The 18,875-nt window shown below is 35.1% G+C and overlaps 1 protein-coding gene across 8 annotated transcripts in view; it reads right to left on the reverse strand.

The window, feature by feature from the left end:
• The window catches only part of ABCD1 (peroxisomal ABC transporter 1), a 39,821-nt gene extending 26,967 nt beyond the window's left edge, over positions 1-12,854 (reverse strand). For 2 of the 8 annotated variants that reach the window (XM_088857746.1, XM_020672909.2), the window contains exons 1-9: positions 12,739-12,854; positions 9,783-9,988; positions 9,161-9,351; positions 8,120-8,393; positions 6,691-6,915; positions 5,833-6,030; positions 5,067-5,521; positions 2,712-2,850; positions 2,504-2,582 (exon numbers count right to left, since the gene is read on the reverse strand). In XM_088857746.1, coding sequence (XP_088713872.1) covers positions 2,504-2,582; positions 2,712-2,850; positions 5,067-5,521; positions 5,833-6,030; positions 6,691-6,915; positions 8,120-8,393; positions 9,161-9,222 — 1,432 coding nt within the window. In that variant the 5' untranslated portion in view covers positions 9,223-9,351; positions 9,783-9,988; positions 12,739-12,854. Of the gene's footprint in view, positions 1-2,503; positions 2,583-2,711; positions 2,851-5,066; positions 5,522-5,832; positions 6,031-6,690; positions 6,916-8,119; positions 8,394-9,160; positions 9,352-9,782; positions 9,989-12,107 lie in introns of all 8 variants that reach the window. The other 6 variants (XM_088857743.1, XM_020672908.2, XM_011628345.3 and 3 more) reach the window with 3 other exon arrangements.
• Positions 12,855-18,875: the final 6,021 nt, after the last annotated feature.

Below are 18,875 nucleotides of genomic sequence, written 5' to 3' on the forward strand. Positions count from 1 at the left end.
TGCGAGTTAGAAAGGCAGATTCCTATCAAAGGTGGTAGGCTCACTCTTATCAAGGACACCCTTTCCAATACCATTGTGTTCCAAATATCTTTATTTCACATCCTGACACAGTGGCTGCCAGGCTGTAGAGAATGATGCGAGAGTTTTCTAGTCTGGGGATAATGGACATGAGCATCATCTTATTTCGTGGCCAAAGCTTTATGTGCCAAAAGCCCAAGGTGGATTGGGAATAATTAACCTCAGAGCCCACAAAATTGCCCTCCTAGGCACGTGGGGGTGAAGGTTTGCCACCGAGGCCCAACATCTTTGGAGGGAAGTCATTCGACACAAATAATGCTATGGCACTGATAGTTGGGTCCTTGAGTGCAGAACCAGAGGCAACATCTCTACCTTTTGAAGGTCAATTCTTCACTGTCGTAACCTCTTCCTCCAACACATTCGTTTCCGCACAAAGGAGGGGAATAGAGTGAAATTCTGGTCAGACACTTGGATTGGCCACACCTCACTTAGGGACCAATTCCCTAACCTATTCCTCCCTGCTCGCGATGCTCATTCTTCAGTGGTCGGAAATTTTGGAGTTTCAAGGTCAGTTAGATCCTGGACTCCTAACTTCAAAAGGCTCTTAGATGACCACGAAATCGAGGAATTCAGGACTTTCGTCGAGCTCTTACACTCTGCTTTTCTCCGTTCTTAAGGGGAAGACAAGATCATTTGGGCATCTACAGCCTTAGGAACTTTCTCGGTGTCCTCCTTCTTTTAAACCCTCTCTTCCCCACCTAATCCTATTTATCCCCCCCTTACCCTAGTGTTCAAAGCTTGGTTCTCTTCATACCCCCAAGGATACAAATTTTCCACTAGATTGCCCTTTCTGAGCGAGTGCTAATCGACCACATTCAAAGGAGGAGTCTTCCTTGCCCCAGTGGATGTGTCATGCGCATAGAGGCCAAAGAAACAAATGCACACCTTTTTATCCATTGTGAGATTGCTAGAAACTCATGGATCCATCTCCAACAATTCTTCAAGTGGTCATGGACTCATGGGTAACCTCCTGATTGATCCCCCACCTCTTCGAGGCCTTTCTCTCCACTCCCTGGCCCAAGACAGGTAAACTCCTTCAGAGAGCCTTAGCGGCAGCCGCATTATGTGTGATTTGGATTGAAAGAAACAATAGAACATTCAGGGGGGAGAGAACCATTGTGGCCAATATGATTGATACAGTTCGAACTTTGGTCTCCTTTTGGCCCAAAAACCACAAGTTATTCAAAGATTACTCTTGCTCTGACCTCCATAGCAATTGGCAGTCTCTGCTGGCCTAGAGAATCCCAAGGATCTCACGGGTCTCCCTCTGGAGACCATCAGATTTTGGCTCCACTACGTTGAACTTTGACGGTTGCTCACTTGAGAACCCCAAAGATCTCATGGGACTCCCTCTGGAGACCGCTAGATTTTGGCTCCACTAAGCTGAACTTTGACAGTTGCTCACTTGGCACCCTGGACCCTCTGGCATAGGGGACCTCTTCAAATCCAACGACGGTAGCACTTTGTTATCTTTCTCTCGAATCTCGACCAATTGGCGGTGCTGACTCAACTCTTGTTGAGACCCTTGCCCTGTTGGCGGGCCTTCGCAAGTTTAACCCTTTGTTGGAGTCCCAAGCTAGTGGTTGAAGGGGACTCTAAAAATGTCATTGCATGAGCCTCCAACTCTACTTCCTGCCCATGGAGAATTGACCACATCTTTAATGAGATCTCACATATTTACAGGGGTATATGAGTTTCATGGAACCACATCTACAGGGAAACCAATATTGTAGTTGACACTCCAGCTAAGGAGATTTATGCTATTTTTGAGCTCTTTAGTTCTCCCCAGATTCCCTCTCGGTTGTATTTTTCCTCTCTTGCTGTAAAGCATTTTTTGGGCCCATTGGGGTTTTTGTATAGGGTCCCCTGTTTATGGGTCGCCTCATTTTTTGTACATTTCTTTTTACTTAACACAAGTGAACTGTCTCAAAAAAAAAAGGGTCCCTGAGTTGTTTACTGTAATCTCACATTCATCATTTATGTATTTAATGGACATGGTTATGTATTTGTTTCCTGCAGATAGCTCCAGCATCCCATACAAGTTTTTAGTAAAATTGAGAGTTTTGCAAGTAGCCAACCCCAAATAGTTTGGATAAGGCTCGGATGATGATGAAGATGAAAGTTTTGCAAGCAAACACAAGCTATGTACGATTTCTTATGCCACAAAGCGCTGCAATTTAAATGCGACCCAGGCAAATTATTGCTAACCAGCTAATACTAAATGTACCCAATAAGAAAGTCTCTAACTACCATAGATCCTTTAACAAATTCCACCTAGCCACGTGCATCATGATCACATAGGCACATGAAGAATGGCATATTAAATCAAAATTGTCAATCACGTACAATGATCAAATACGGTACAGGGAGCATCAAAGAATTATTATATTATAAGCAAACACCCTTAAAAATGGAAGAACAATACCTGTGATCAACAAATTAGAACCCGATTCAACTCTCAGAGTCAATCCATCCACCAATTTGTTCCCAGTCGGTGTCACAACCTAAACCACACATTATGCATAAGAGTAATCAGCAATTATGTATTCTAAACATCCCCAGTGATCTACCCACAAAAAAAAAAAAATCCCAGCAATAACCAATAAGGGTCAAGATTCTGCAGTGTCAAGTACCTCAACATTATCAAATTCAATATAGTTTGCTTCACTAAAAGCACTCGCCCTCGCATTGATATTATTGGAAGATCGATCATTGGTAGCACTAAGCTCCCTTGATATTACCAATAATTCACGAATACGATCAGCATAGCCACTGCAAAATGAGAGAAGCATGAAACACAAAAATAGATAAATGGCAAAATAAGGAAATATTCAAGGCGCAAACAGATATTGTCATAAAAAATGAAGTTCCCCATGAAATGCGGAATCAATGATCGGCTGCACACAGATGACAGAGGGCAAGAATAACTCCATCATCGTACTAACTTGCATCATCAGAGGCAAATTCAACCAAAGGAATTGTCAATTAACGAGGTCACAATTCAGGAAAGATTGGAAACGATTGCCAGCCAAGCCTATCTAGAAAGCGGGATCGAGATCATTTAAAATCTGTCAGTCGAGAAGGATACCAGAGCCGGTACCAAATCTTCCTCAAATATTAAGATACTTGGGGACTATACAGTTGTCTGCACAATCTGTGATGTCTTTTCTGGTTTGTGAGAGTGCACCCTGTGAGAGCCCATTTGGAGAAGCAAACGTTTGTTCACTAAAAGCGAGGATGAAAGCACAGTTGGAAATATCTGCTGTGGTGAATATCGTGGAAAAAAGGAGTGTGATTCATAGGGTTACTGATGAAGAGTCGGCTCTCTCCAAAATCAGATATGAAGGAAGTATTCGTTAATTGTTAAAGAAATCCTCCTCCATGAATAGCATTAAATAATTCCTAGATATTTCAAGAATCTAATGTAGCCCAACGTTCAAAAGAAAAGAGCACAAAAGGTCAGGGTTACTATTAATGCTTTATTTTCAGTTTTTCTCTACAATTCAGATCAATTAGAAACTTTGGGCCTTCACGACATTCAATCATGCGCACCTAAAAAAATATTAAAAAAATGTGAAAAATATAATAACCAAAATACCCCTGAAACATTCAAGGTTTTTGATCAATTTATTTTTTACAAATTATTTTATATATTTTTTTGGTGTGCCTAAGTGTGGCACAAACACCTTTAGAATTTCAAGTAAATCCATTAGTACAAAAAATTTAAAATAAAGTACTATTTTAAATCATGACCAGCCATTTTTGTCCTTCTAATCTGAACCATTCCGCCCTTCCAACATCTTCCACATGTTGTGGATGCTATGCTACCCCTTCAGATTTTTATAACCTCCAACTTACCATTAAGGAGAGATTCTATGAATACATCCAAGTACCAAAAGAGGAACATCAATGTAATGGAAGCCAGATCATGCTTTTGAAAAATGCTTAATGAGTTATATGAAAAACCTAATTTTAAAGTAGCAAAAATGTAAATTGGGAAACTAACTCAGTTACCAACAGCTTAGCAAACATGGATAAGAGCATGTAGCAAAGCAGTTTCTCGGTATTACGATTTCAAACCACAATAGTTTCAGAACAACCCCTTTTTGTAATTCGTTTTGCTTATTTAGTTAAGCATGTTATCTGTAAAAGGTAGAGATCTTTCAAATAATCAGTTTTAAATTAGTTATTCTTCCCATGCGTCTAGGGTCATCCATGGAAAGGAAATTCGACATACTTTCTAATGAGTATAAAAAAATCAATGCCAGAGATAACCATAAGTTTATCACGTGGATATCACTGGAGGTTTTTTCTTGATAATTAGGATATTGATGTAGGTTAAAGTCTGACTTTTAGACCTCTGGTGGCTTTGCCTGCACTTCTCATTTTAATTGAGCTTTTCCTTTTCCAGTAATTTTTGGAACTAAATGATATAACCAAACTGTTTAAATGCAATAAATTCCACTTATAAACATGATAAGGACTTAAATGAAGAATTTCATTATCATAACTACCGAGCTACATATAAATACACGAAAAACACTTCTCATTTAGGAAGGGGTGTGAACTGTTAAACTTATCATAATTAGCCCTTTAATTATTCAATGTTCAGAATAAAGTATTTTTATCATTAGAAATGGTAGTGTTGATATTTGCACTAAAAGACAAAAGGTATGTTTGTCATATCGAGAACAGAATATTTGAAATATTCACTAAAAAATAAAAGCATTTATATTAATAAATTGCCTAGAACTTCACTCCATAATTGTCCTTGTTTTTTTAGTGCAAATATCAACAGTAGCCTTTCTAATGATAAAAATACCCTTCCTCATGTTATAATAATGGAATAAAGAAAGGAGCATCTAAGTAATTTTAGCAGTTTACACCCGTTCCTATATGTAACCTATAGGATTTCATGGGTTGTTAACATTAGAAAAATCCATAAATAGATAATTAGTTATATATGCTTGAATGGACAAAATAAAAACCTGAGACGAGCTAGCCTTCGTGAACTGATAGAAAGAGTTCCCATTGCTTGAAATAAAGATATTATCACACTTGTATGGTATCTTAAATTGCTCAACATTTCTGCACGACCCAGAGTGGAAGTATCAGGTCTTAAATTTCCAGAAAAGAATGGCTCAATGATAAGGATGACTGCAACTGTAGCACCCAAATATTTCAATAGGAAGTCTTGAATCATTCCAAACCACCAATGATCATGAAGAACAAGTTTCATGTGCCCAACAAGAGTTTTGAAATGTTGTTTGATGTGAAATGCTTCCCGTTTTTCACCACCATAAAATGCTACACTTTCCGAATGGGTTCTTAAGCGAGAATGACGTTGCCGATACTCCCCTTCCAACTGCTGCTCCCTGGACATCAATTTCCCAAATGAAGGAGAAAAATTCCCAATCGCAAGCCCTGCTCCACTTACATAGGCCTATGAAAGTGATATAACCTCTCAGAATCCATGTGGGAGTGAAAAAACTTCAAGGTAGATAGGAATACTTTGTTTTTGATAAAGAAAGGTAGATAGGAATACTTAAACATGATAAAATTCAAAATACTAGTCATATAATGACATATGCTCCACCACGTCCAAGAAGGCACTCCAGAATCCACAATGCATAAAAGAGCAGACATGATAGGTCACTGCTCTAATATATTCCATTGTGATAGACACAAGAAAGAGAATAGCCAGAATAAATACAGCTTCCATTTCACAGACTAAAGAGGGAGAGAAATGCCTACCAATATCCAGAAAAAATACTTGGGGCTGGCATAAGAGCACAGCCGCCAGGTATAAAGAAGGCCATCAGTAACTGCAATCATATCCTCCTGTATGAGGTCACTCAACTCTGAACAAAATCGTGGTACATCACTTGCAATTCGCTGTTCCGGATTATTAATTCGACCATCAACATGCGACATCTTGTAATATGTCATATTCTGCAACAAAATAACCAAAATAAATCACTTCTTAAGGACAGGAAAACGGAACAAAAGAACTCTCTAAACTCATAAGTTGACTCAGGACTCAGCCTAGTCCAGACCCAAGTTTCACCAAGCCAGAAGAGTCTTACCAAGCTGACTCAGATGAGTCTTACAGGACATGAGCCTAATTGAAATTAAACAGAGGTCTGAGAGACTTGACTGAAGAAGACTCGATCTGAATCACCAGGTTGCCTAGCCATGAGACTTAACCAGACTTAGCCCGTCTTAAAAGGAAAGAATGAACAAGAATACAAGACAAACAGCACAAACATTTAAGGTCTGTGAGGACACACACATAAGTCACAGATAATGCAACCTTATATGCACATATCCTTTTAAGCTGTTTAAAGGAGTTTGCATACCTACAATTTCCTCTGTTAATGCGGAAGTCTAAAAAGTCATTTTCCACTATAGGAATTTAGCCCCAGCATTTAGGGACTTTTATGTGCAAAGAAATAGGCCCTTAATATTAAAAATAAACTTCTTCGGAAAAAAAATGTACCTTTTTTTTCCCTTTGATTGATAGCAGAAATTTATTGAATTAAAACAACTTCACCATAAGCTTCTACAAAAATTTAGCTACACGACAGCGGTATAACCATAACGAGAATATACCTCAAAATATGCCCCATGAATAAGCTGTGTCAATATCTTCCTGAACTGCAAACTCAATGTCCCCGTTAGGTATTTTGAGGTGGAAAATAAGGTGGATTGAAGAAAGCATAAAAGTATGTTTTCAGCAATGAGACGCAAAAAAGCTGGCACGCGTTTTAAAAAAGCGGCCCGAAACAAGAAACCTTGCACTTTGGCCAACCTATTGCTTAAAGCAGTTCTCAAAACCTGCATAAAGCACAAAGGGCTATAGTTAAAGTTCTGAGAATAATCCATAGATCTGAAGTGAAGGAAATGCTTGGTTGCATTTATAAGGATTCATGAAAAAAATGCTAACACTGGCACCAAGACTGTGACATTATAAAAAGGCAATGGAAATTTAAACAGAACTCACCATAAAACATTGCAACTTCAAGAAGCATTCACAACTATGTACACACATAAATACATACAAAATCAATGAAAATACACACATAAAAAAGCATACAGCATAAACACGCACATACATCTATCTGTAATCTACATATGCATGTAGACTTCACGAGTGTGTCAGTATTCATTACCAACTCATAATGTACTAGACCCATGAATGAGTATCTCAGTAAAAATTCCTTATAATCTATAACTCTTGAATGTATTCAGCTACAAGTATATATGTGCCCCCCCCACAGCATACACACACACATATACAGATATACATATACATGTATACATGTGTGTGTGTGTGTGTGGCCCTTGATAGAGAAGAATGGAGGAATAGGATTCATGTAGCTAACCCCAAATAATTGGGATAAGGCTCATACACATATACATTTATTAGGGTACTCCTATACATTGAGTATTTCCTTAATGTACTCAACATTTTTTAACAATTGATACCCTTAACCCCTTAATAGAGTAATTTTTTTATATAAGGGTATTTTAGGTAATTAATCAAAGTAAAGTAAAATTTCTAGATATAAAGAAAAGCATTTATTAACTATAGTGCATAATGAATCTTTAACATGGGATATGATCACCCACATGGAGATTAATTGTTTCTTAACCACTAATAGAATGCCGCTAGTTTCTTATAGAAATATCTATTATATCCCTTCTAATGATGAAAAATACCCTTGCTCGAAATATTTTTTATGACAAAATAAGGGTAATAAATGCCCAATAAATGTTTGAGTACATTAAGGAAATACTCCATGTATAGGAGTACCCTAATAAAACCCCATATGTGTGTGGGTGTATCTGTTTATGTTCACATGTTGCATGGGCGTATAGGTATCCGTAACTATTTGTAATGACGTATAATAGGCCAGACAAGAAGAAATTTCAAAGCTAAGAGAAAAAATGTAAAAAATTAAGGAATTCAGGAATTAAAAAAAGATGTTACATAACAAACTAACTGCAACCTACACAAATCCAAGGTTAATTAGCGTACCACAACGCTAACCAGTGCTAGAAGGTTGTGCACACCCTTTCGGCCCATATTGGAGAGTAGGATCCGAGCCAATACATGAAGAGATTTGAGTCCACCTCGTTTTCGTGTACTCCTGCTAATATTAGAATCATTGCTGCCAACCTGAGCTAGCGTTTCCCTATCAGTATCAGGTCCCAAAGCATTATGCTGAACATTTCTATCACGTCGTCGTGATTGCATATAAGCAGCAGTGCCCCCGGCAACCAGGACAGCTGAAGCTACTGCAAGAGTTCTCCTGAAAAGCAAAGCATAAACTGTCTCAATCAAATTGAAAAGATAAAAGGTAGGATAAACATCAAATTAATTGGAGAGATGAAAGCCAATCTGATTAAATGGAAATTAGCACATAGAAAAACACAGTAAATAAATTAATAAAACCGTTTACCAGCCAAAGTTTGGTGAATGTTGAATTGTTAGCTAAATGGAGTCAAGATATAAAAATCAATAATTCACCTAAAACCATTATTCCACCAGCTTAAAGCACACAAAATATTGTAACAAGAATGAAAATGAATATGAAATTTCTAAAAGAAAATCTCACAAGATGAAAGTAAGTTCTAAGTCGCCACTTCTACCTTGTGCCTCCTATTCACTCCAATCTTTGCCACGACAAAACCCTAGAGATCTTATGTCCTTAGAGATGCAAACAGAGCTGTTGATTAATTGACCAAAGCAGGAGTTGAAAAGGATATCTTCTCTATGAGAGACTTTTCATTTTCCAAATGACATTTTTGTCTTATTTTGATTTTCTTTATATATTTTATTAGCACCTTCAAGTACAAATCGATGTATAGCTTGCAGTTCAATGGGTGAATGGCCATGATTGAAGAACCTATTAATGTAACAGAAGAGAATAAACTGGTAACTTACTTCTTCACAAGCTAGCAATCAGGGAAACAACTTACCCCCTTCACAAATTACGGGGTGAAAATTCTGAAACAAAAACATGAAATGCTGTATCACTCAGTATAAATAAGCAATTACTCATGTAGAAATACGCACCTTCCAGATGCCGATAAGGTTCGGCCATGCTCCGTTAAACGATATAGCTGGAGAGAATGCATGGTAACTAAGAAGATCTTGTCCCAGAGTACTTATATTAAAAAGCAAAGACCTTTCCGAAAATATACAGGCAGTCAGAGAAATGACAAATTAGTAACTGGGCTCCACAACAGGCCCCCATGGCCCATGTCCTACAACAACACATCAAGCAAAAACAGGTAGAGGTAGTCAACAAAGCTGACAATGTAAAAGCACCACAGAGGCATGATCTAAGTGATTCTTACACTCAGTGTATATTTTCTACCTCAAGAATAAAAAGGACTTGCCATGGTCTGCAAAAAATAATATCCTATTTATCCGAGAAACAAGTAAAATACAATACAACGAGTAATAATGGACAGTAGAAACATATCATTTCATACATGCTGGCCATGGAAAGCTACTATTGCTGTCAAATATCCTCCATTAGGGGTAAGGAAATTAGAGTCACTATATACTGCAAAGATATACTATCGCAAGAAACTAACTTGGTAACTCTCATTTCTGAAGCCTTGTCACTAAATGGTTCGAAACTGTAACAAAAAGGAGCTACACAAATTTCAGTGTCGGTGAAATAGCTTACTTGCTCCATAATGCATGGCTACAACAAAGTTAACCATGCTCTCCAATCTGTAGAAGTTGACAGTAAGACATTGTGTTGAGGAAGTGTTATTGGCTTATCACTGAGTCTTGGTTACAAACTAATAAATAATCTCTCACTGTGACGTTATCCGTGGCATATAGAAAATATTAAAACAAAATTAAGAGCCTTTCCATCCATTTAAGGCCCTGCAACACAAAATAATCAATTAATACTACTCAGGAATGGCTCAAGAAATCAGGGAATTACAAAGTTCAAATACCACGAGCTATTAGGTGAGAAGCAACAAAAGTATTCATCATCGACTTAAGCTGGACTGGTGTATAATGTTTGGTTATAAGACATATTTTATAGCCAATAATAACCAACCCTAATAAAGAGCTTCTCTTAAACATTCCAAGTAGGCTGCATTGCTCATATAATACAAGGCTATATCAAAAAATTATGTATCAATATTTATTAGATAACCAGCCGACCAACAACACAAAACTAATTTATGTGCCAATAACTTCCTTTTTTTTCCCTCAATGGATGTACCAAAAACATTTACATAATGCATGTTCAATTGTAAATTTTATTTTAAGCTGAACTGGTGTATAATGTTTGGCGATAAGACATATTTTATAGCCAATAGTAACCAACCCTAATAAAGAGCTTCTCTTAAACATTCTAAGCAGGCTGCATTGCTCATATAATACAAGGCTATATCAAAAAATTATGTATTAATATTTATTAGATGACCAACCGAGCAACAACACAAAACTAATTTATGTGCCAATAACTTCCTTTTTTTTTCCTCAATGGATGCACCGAGAACATCTACATAATGCATGTTCAATTGTAAATTTTATTTTTACATTCTTCACACATGATCTTAGCCAAAAGTTTGTCCTTTTATATTCTTTGCTTCAGGAGTTAATCTAAGCCACTTTCTCTTACCCCACACCCCACCCCCCTTCTCTTCTTTTGCTCTCTCTGGGTGTGAGTGGTAATATTGATTAATTCAGGTAAGCAATATCAGACAATTTATAAAGGCCTAGACCATTGCCCCCCAACTTCGAGTGTGTATGTGGACACACGCATATGTATGTATACAGCATTTTGTGTACTGACCTTGAATAACTTTCGATTGTGGTTAATTTAAAGGGGGGGTGGGGAATCTCAGTCGTAGTTATGTGATGAGAGAAAGAAGGCCTAGACAATGATGACCTGCAGGAAATGGAAACCAATAGTTCTACATGATTCTATGGGCTTGATCCACACAATCAATGGATGAACTTTCCATGCTTATGTACACATAGTGGATGCGGATCGATTAAATCAATGATAAAGTACATTATTTTTTGTACTACAGTTTTCTTTTCTTTCTGATGTCCAGTGATCGATCTGTAAATGTTAGCATAATTATGAGACTTCATTTATAGCACAAGAAAATGATAACACACATCACATAACACAGTTGAGCTTTTCTTTTCTGTTTTCTTGTTTTTTTTTTAATGATAAATATATAGTTGATAATTATGTGAACTTAATGGAATCCACCTGAATCAAGAATAAAAGGTGTAATTTGATGGAATCAATAGAGAAGGCCTCATGGAATTTCCAATAACAATAAAGGATAAAATTTTCCAATAATTATTGTAAACTGGTCAATTATCTTAACACGTCCAAATTTCTGGAAAGAAAACATTCAGAATTGCAATAGCAACATTCATGATGCTACTGATATCCACAACAGCAATAGCGAATTTTTTAGAAAATAATGGACGTCCCACATCCGACATAAAAAGAAATAACGAATAAGATGAGTTTCAGGTTTGAGTCTTAATGGAACATCTAACTTTAACAATATGAATTCAAATGCATCAAGAACTCCACAGAGACCATTTTGAAGAAAGATATGAGCATTATGATAATAAAATAATGTCTGCAGTACACGAAATTCATCAAACAAGAGCATTTTTGAGACAAAAAACTTTAGCGCATCAAGAACTATGATCGTTAAAAAGTTCAAGAAAGAATAACACGAAAATCAAAATAAAGAGGAAATTTTGCATGTGTATCTTAAAAACTGAAAACCGTGCACAGAAAATTTTTAAAATAATATAAAATAGAATAATTATACAAAGAAAATAAGAGCATATACAAAGTAAAACAAAAGCAAAAAACTCAAATGACAAAAATATGATAAACAATAAAATTCCAATTAGGGCATAAATCAGCTATATGAAATAGATAATGACAGATGAATCCTGATTCAAATAGAAACACAGGTCTACAAATTCAAAGAGAAAACAGAACAAATACCTCCGAAAATTGAGCCTGCAAATGCATGGCGATTCATTCTCTATTGCGAGCCTTTCATAAAGAAATTCAAAAGCAATTCGACTACTCACCTCCTTTTCCTGGACTGACGGTCTTTCGATAACCGCTCGTGGAGACACAGAGAGGTTAGAGAGAGAATAGAAGAGAAAAGAGGTTCGAAAGAGACCGGACAAAATGAGCTTAACGGAGATAACAGACTGGACGAAAACGGCCGAACCAGATCACAACCTTACTCTAAATAAAAAGACAGTGCATGAGCCGGCGGGCGAGCGAGCGAGCTAGAGAGAGAGAGAGGGAGAGGAGAGAACGCAATCCCCTTTCAGAGACAAATGTGCACGCACAATGACCCTTCTCGAAGAGAGAGAAATGTTCTCTCACCGCAAACCACGATTTTAGAGAGAGAAAGATGAGAGGAGAGAGGGGGGTGACGCAAACGCTTCCCAGAGAAAGAAGTGCCGTCACACCATTTTAAGAGGGGAAGAGATGTCGTTTGTAGAGAGAGAGAGAATTGCCGTCACACCCTTTTAAGAGAGAGAGAGATGTCATTTGGAGAGAGAGAGAGAGGTGCTGCTTTAATGTGACAACGATTCTAGAGAGAGAAAGAGAGACTTACGGGATCACTCCTCTTTCTCGCTGGCTGAAAATAAGAATCCCTCTCTCTCTCTCTCTCTCCTCTGTGGTGACTGGTGACCCAAGCTTTCTTTCCACAATAGTTAGCAAGTCTGGGATACATCAGCAAGAATCGGTTTTGTTTGAAAAAGTACGTTGAAAAATTTGGTAAAAAATATGGTTTTGTCAATAAATGAGGTAAGTTATAAAATCTGAATAATTAGGATTTGTGTAAAGAACAGAGTGAAAAATATAAGATTATGATGTGTAATTATTATATAGATACATTAAGCCTTATGGTGTGCAATTATTGTATAGATACATTAAGCCACTGGACAATAATTTTATGAGCTTACCAAATGCCGTTAGAGTGATACCTGACAATTTATTGTCTAAACTTTCAATAAGTCCAACAACAGTGTTTACTTGGTTGCTACAGTACGAAACATATCACATATTTATTTAGAGCATAAAATAAAATATAAATAATACTTAACACACGAACTGCATTAGTAAATAACAAGAACGGTAAACTAAGATATATGATTATTGTTTGAAGAAAAAAAAACACGTAAAAAAGACCTTCAATATAGGATTTTAATTACTAAAACACAATACATACCCAAATACATAAAATAGTAGTCCATCCAAAATGCTATGTTATATACACCAATGAAAAAAAATAAAATAAAAAAATACAATTAATCAAACTTCTCTATATATAAATAAAACAACAAAATGTTTAAGCCAATTTAAATCTCACGCTAAATTCCTAACAGCTTAAATCTTTAGTATACAAAATCTTTAAGCAAATTCGAATCTCACACAAAATGCTCTTTATAAGGATGGCTTAAAGAAAAAAAAAAAAAAAATCATTGCGTTAATTTTCTAACTCTACCTATTATGTTGAGATACACAATTGTTATGATATCTTATTTTTTGAATAATATATTATTTGTACTTTTTGTAGACTTTTTTTTAGGGAAATTATTGGTGAAACATTTTATCGAATTTTATTTTAAATAAAGATTCTTAATTTATTCATACTATTAATTTACTTATCTTTAAATAAAAAGTCAATAATATGAAGTTAATGAATAAATAAAGTTATAGGGAAGAAGTTTTTTTTAAAAGTTTTTTTGAAAAAAGATAAAATACGGGTTTACATCGGTTCCATAAAAAAAACACGATTTGTTTAACATCTTTTGAAAAACTCGGAGTTTTAAACGGATTACAAAATCATAGATTTTTTGAAAAAATCGTGTCTTAAACGGAGACTTACTCGCTCGAAATATCCAAGAGAGAGAATATAGGAAGGGAATCGGTTTCTATGCGGCTAAGCCCATATGTAGAAATGCGGGCTTCTTAATAAATCTATTTTTAATATGGATTTTGAGACTTAATTTTCAAGGGCATATAATACCTAACATGGAGATCATGCATATAAAAAAAAAAAATTATAAATTATAAATAATATTTCTAGTAAGAAGACATTTGTACCATTAATTTCAATTGTTTTTAGATCGGACATCCACTTGCATTCATCTTTAAAATATATGCTTTACACTTTTTGTAGCGCATATGTAGAAATGCGGTCCAGCCCGCGTAAAACAATTTTTCTGTAGGAGAAAAAGACACCTCAATTTCAACAGTAAATGTCCAAAATAACCATCTATTTTTAGAAAACCGATACCGAAAAAACCATAGGATAAGAAGCCTTTATACGTTTAGAGGAAATCTAGTATGATACATGTACTATCCCAACGGTATGAGTGGTTCATATCAATCGGTTGTCCTTGGAAATCATCGGCCACGATTTACATCTACCACTTTCTGTGGTGCTACAATTATTGCTGCGAGTTTTGACGGTTTCTTTCTCAAAGCCCCAAATTGTCCCTCGCGAGTAGTTCCTGACTTCCCATTTTGCAAAGAGATAAGGTTACTTTTTGTGATTATTTGGTTCAATAATATGCTGATTTATATTGCAGAAAAAATTATAAAAATGAAAAAGGTGTATAAAGAGAATATTTACTTTTGGTTAAGGTTTCTATGCGTCTTAGGACTTGTATGTAGAAATGCATCTCTCTTAAAAATCTATTTTTGAGATGGATTTAGAACTTAGATTTTATTTGAATATAGGATATCCAATATGGAGATCATGAATATGTAAGAACACATAAATTTTGAAAATAAAAAATGATAACTTCATGAAGAAAATGTGCAGATCGGTTTTAACATTTTTAGAGATCTACAAGTATGCATCTATATTTAAGTTGGATGTTTTATGTCTCGGGGAGACATGTATAATATTTCTCCTTTACTTTTAATACATGGATGTTACAATCCATCTTATCCTTTAAATTTCAAATTGAATGGTTGTTAGTGTGTCATTTATTGAACTCAAAGTTAAAAAATCTTGAATTTTGTTAGACACTCCAATCTAATAGTTCCTAGCAATTATGACATCCTTGTAACGAAAATAAATAATATTTTAATATATATTTTGAAATTAAGTAGTGGTTGATAAAAATATTAAATATTTTTCTAATTAAAATAATATTTAATAGTTGACCTTTTGATGAATTTCGCATATATATACTCAGTCTTTCTTGGTTTACTTTTCGTCTTGCTCACGTTAATACCTTTTTTGAATGTTAGTGGTACTGAAATTTCCATTTACTATGGTAGTATGAAACGTGGGGTAGCCACCAAAAGTAATGCAATGTGAAATATATATATATATATGAAACGTGGGGTAGCCACCAAAAGTAATGCAATGTGAAATATATATATATATATATATATATATATATATATATATATATATATATATATATATATATATATATATATATATATCATGCATAAAAAGCCAAGGAACTTTATAATACGGAAATAGTTCCAAAAAAAATTTCTCGGCCACCCAATATCTACTTTCGTATTGGCCTTATTACCTTTATATATCTATCTTCTTTTTTATTTTTATAACAAGAGGATAAATAAATAAAATCATAAGAGTTCTAAAACACTAGAAATACATAGGTGGCAATAGACCCACCCAAGACCCAAGGAGTAGACACGATCTGGGTCCTTGTATAGGTCTAAAAATTGGACCCTGTGGGTCGGGTCCGGGTTCAAAACTTGGACCCGAACATTATTGGGTCCGAATTCAATTACATTTTTCAGGTCCCAATAAATGAAATACATTTTAATATAGTTAAATACATAGATATTTTAATTTTTGGGTCCGGTTAGGTCCACATCTTGGTCCCGGACCTGACCCAACCCGCTGCCACCCCTATAGAAATACGTTCGTGTGCTTTAAGGATAGAGTTTGTAATTGAATTAGAAGGAAAGGTGAGTTTAGAGTTTTGGAATATCATAAGAAAGTTCCCATGCTGGCCTTGTGACAGTTTCCGACGTCGCTCTTGGTGTGAATGCCCTCTTTTCAGTTTGATGCAACCTTTTCAGACCTGTGCTCAATTTCAAGAAGGGTGTGATTTGTATAATATTTGAAGTAACCTTTTAAGACCTGTGCTCAATTTCAAGAAGGGTGTGATTTGTATAAGATGTAAACTTTAAATGATTCAAGTCAGGCGCACCTTCAAAGCTCATAAAAAAATGTAATTTTGTTGTTGTAAATTTCAATCGTCATATGTAATTAAAAACTCAATAAATGGTAAAGATCAAGCATATCTATAACGTATTTATATATTGAGAATGGACGGTCTAGACAATACATCAAAAGAGGTACTATTTTTGGGACTTTAAATAATTTTTTTTTCGTATTTGTAAGTCAAGATGATCAATTAGAGGTTTTTTACCATTTGAAAAACCTTTTTCCGTGGATTTTTAAGGTTTGCCTTTTCTTGACAGAATAAGGTTGCAACCTTTATATAAACTTTTTCTTTTAAAAAAATAGATATTTACTGAAATTTTAAATTGTTCTTTAAAATTCTAAAACATGGTATAGGATAGCTTATGTTTTACACTCAAGTGACAAAATCACACTTTGAAGGGGACTTGTTGTTTCCCAATAAAAATTAAATTGCAGGGATTCAAATTCTATTTCTTTAATATGAAATTATAGGCTCCAAATTGCCAAAAACTAGGATTCAAAGCAGGGAAAAGTGGACAAGGCCAACTCATTCGGACTGGGCTTTTGGCCGTAGGGGTGGGTATGGACTTGGACCCAACCTGGCACCCGAGGGTTAGACCCGAACCAGATCCAAGTATTGGTGCAAATATTGGAATTGGTGGGTCAGGTCCGGATCCAAATCTTGGATCCCGAACACTATTTTGGATCCGGGTCCAAAGCGAACACTATTCGGATCTGGGTCTGTTTGTTTTTTTTGGGTTCTAATTTGAGAAATACATTTAAATATAGTTAGATATATAGATATTTTAATTTTTGGGTTAGGTTCGGTCAGGTATCAGTCCCATACTATATTTTCGGGTCTGGGTCTGGGTCCAGTCGGGCCCGGGTCTAGGTCCAGGTCCCATATCATTTTACCCGACATGACCCATTGCCACCCCTATTTGACTGAGCAAAGTGCCCGAGTAAAACTCAGGTATATTTAAAAAGAGAGATGATCCTATAGGACTCTCCCCCACCCATGTGTGTAGGACCCCAAAGGATTACCATTAAATTTGGCACGGATCTATAAAAAAGTCAAATTCCACACCTATGTGATAATTTTTTTAGAGATCCGTACCAACTTTAATGATGATCATTTGGGATCCTACACATATGGGTGGGAGAAGGTCCTCTATGATCATTACTCATTTAAAAAATAAAAAAATAAAGATATGTAAACTTGGAGGAACATTGTATAAAAATTATACATTTGGATGTGCTTTAAATAGATTTGGGAGTTTTTATAGTCAAATGCCATATTATTGTATTTACTTCTTCTTTTTCGTTCTTCTGAAATGTTTGCAACCATAATTGGTTTTCTAATATGTGTTTTTTTATATTTTATTCATCTCATTTGGATTCTTTATGGTACGTTTTAGTTTTGTTTCACTTTGAAGCTTTTATTTCATTTTTAACAAATGTGTTTGTTTCTTTTCTTTTTTTTTCTTTTTTTTTGGGGGGGGGAGGGAGGGGGCTTTTGTGCCTGTACGTTACTTGACTGACACCACTTATACTTAGCTCAGGCCAGGGCTGAGTTTGAGGCTTGAGCATTTATTCAAAATCCTTTGTTTTTAATTATAATTGAGCCATGGCCCCATGCTTTTCCTTCCTAAATTCATCATATAATTGAAGTGGAAAAAAGATGCTTTATAATTGATGGGAAACTGCATCAGTTCACATGAATTTCATTAATATACCGTATGTTGTAAGAAGGTGGGCTTGGCAATAAATATATTCTTTAAAATAATTTGATCTTAATTTTTAGAGAATATATAATATTTAACATGGAGATCAAGAATACGAAAAAAAAAAAAATTGAAAACTAGAAATAATAATTATATTAAAAAAACATTTGGACCATTAATTACAAATATGTTTAATTGGACCACTTGTATCTCTAAAATGGATGCTTTATACCTCAGGACGGCATATTGTAGAAATGTGGTTCAGCCCGCATGAAACAATTGTTCCTACATAAATGTTTTGGTTCATATGAGAGGGTTTAAGACGAAAGGATGTTACTATTACATACTAGATATTACAAAATTTCTAATGGATATAATATTTATGATATTTTAGCTTTTTGGCTACGGTTTTCCGATTTTATTGTGGATGAGATGTGTTTCTATTTAGTATTAAAAATTATCCAAAGAAACAAGTTTATATAAGGTTGCAACCCTAAAATATTGAATTAAGGTGCACCTAAAAACTCCATCGTAAAATGTTGTTTTAAAGTTGGAAACTTTCTAATTGACCATCTCAACATTGATATGTATGACTATGAGAAAAAAAATAAAATAAAATAATAATAATAAATAAATAATATATATATATATATATATATATATATATATATATATATATATATATATATATTGAGTCTAAAACATAGTGCATCTTGCAACACATTATCTGAACCATCTATTTTCAAAATTTTCATGCATGTATAGATCTACTTTATTTGAACCATTTTTTGAGTTCAAATTTTTATAATTATAAATAAA

This window comes from Amborella trichopoda, chromosome 2, assembly GCF_054954075.1.
Source record: "Amborella trichopoda isolate Santa Cruz 75 chromosome 2, AtrichopodaSantaCruz75HAP2 v2.0, whole genome shotgun sequence".
Taxonomy (NCBI): Eukaryota; Viridiplantae; Streptophyta; class Magnoliopsida; order Amborellales; family Amborellaceae; genus Amborella; species Amborella trichopoda.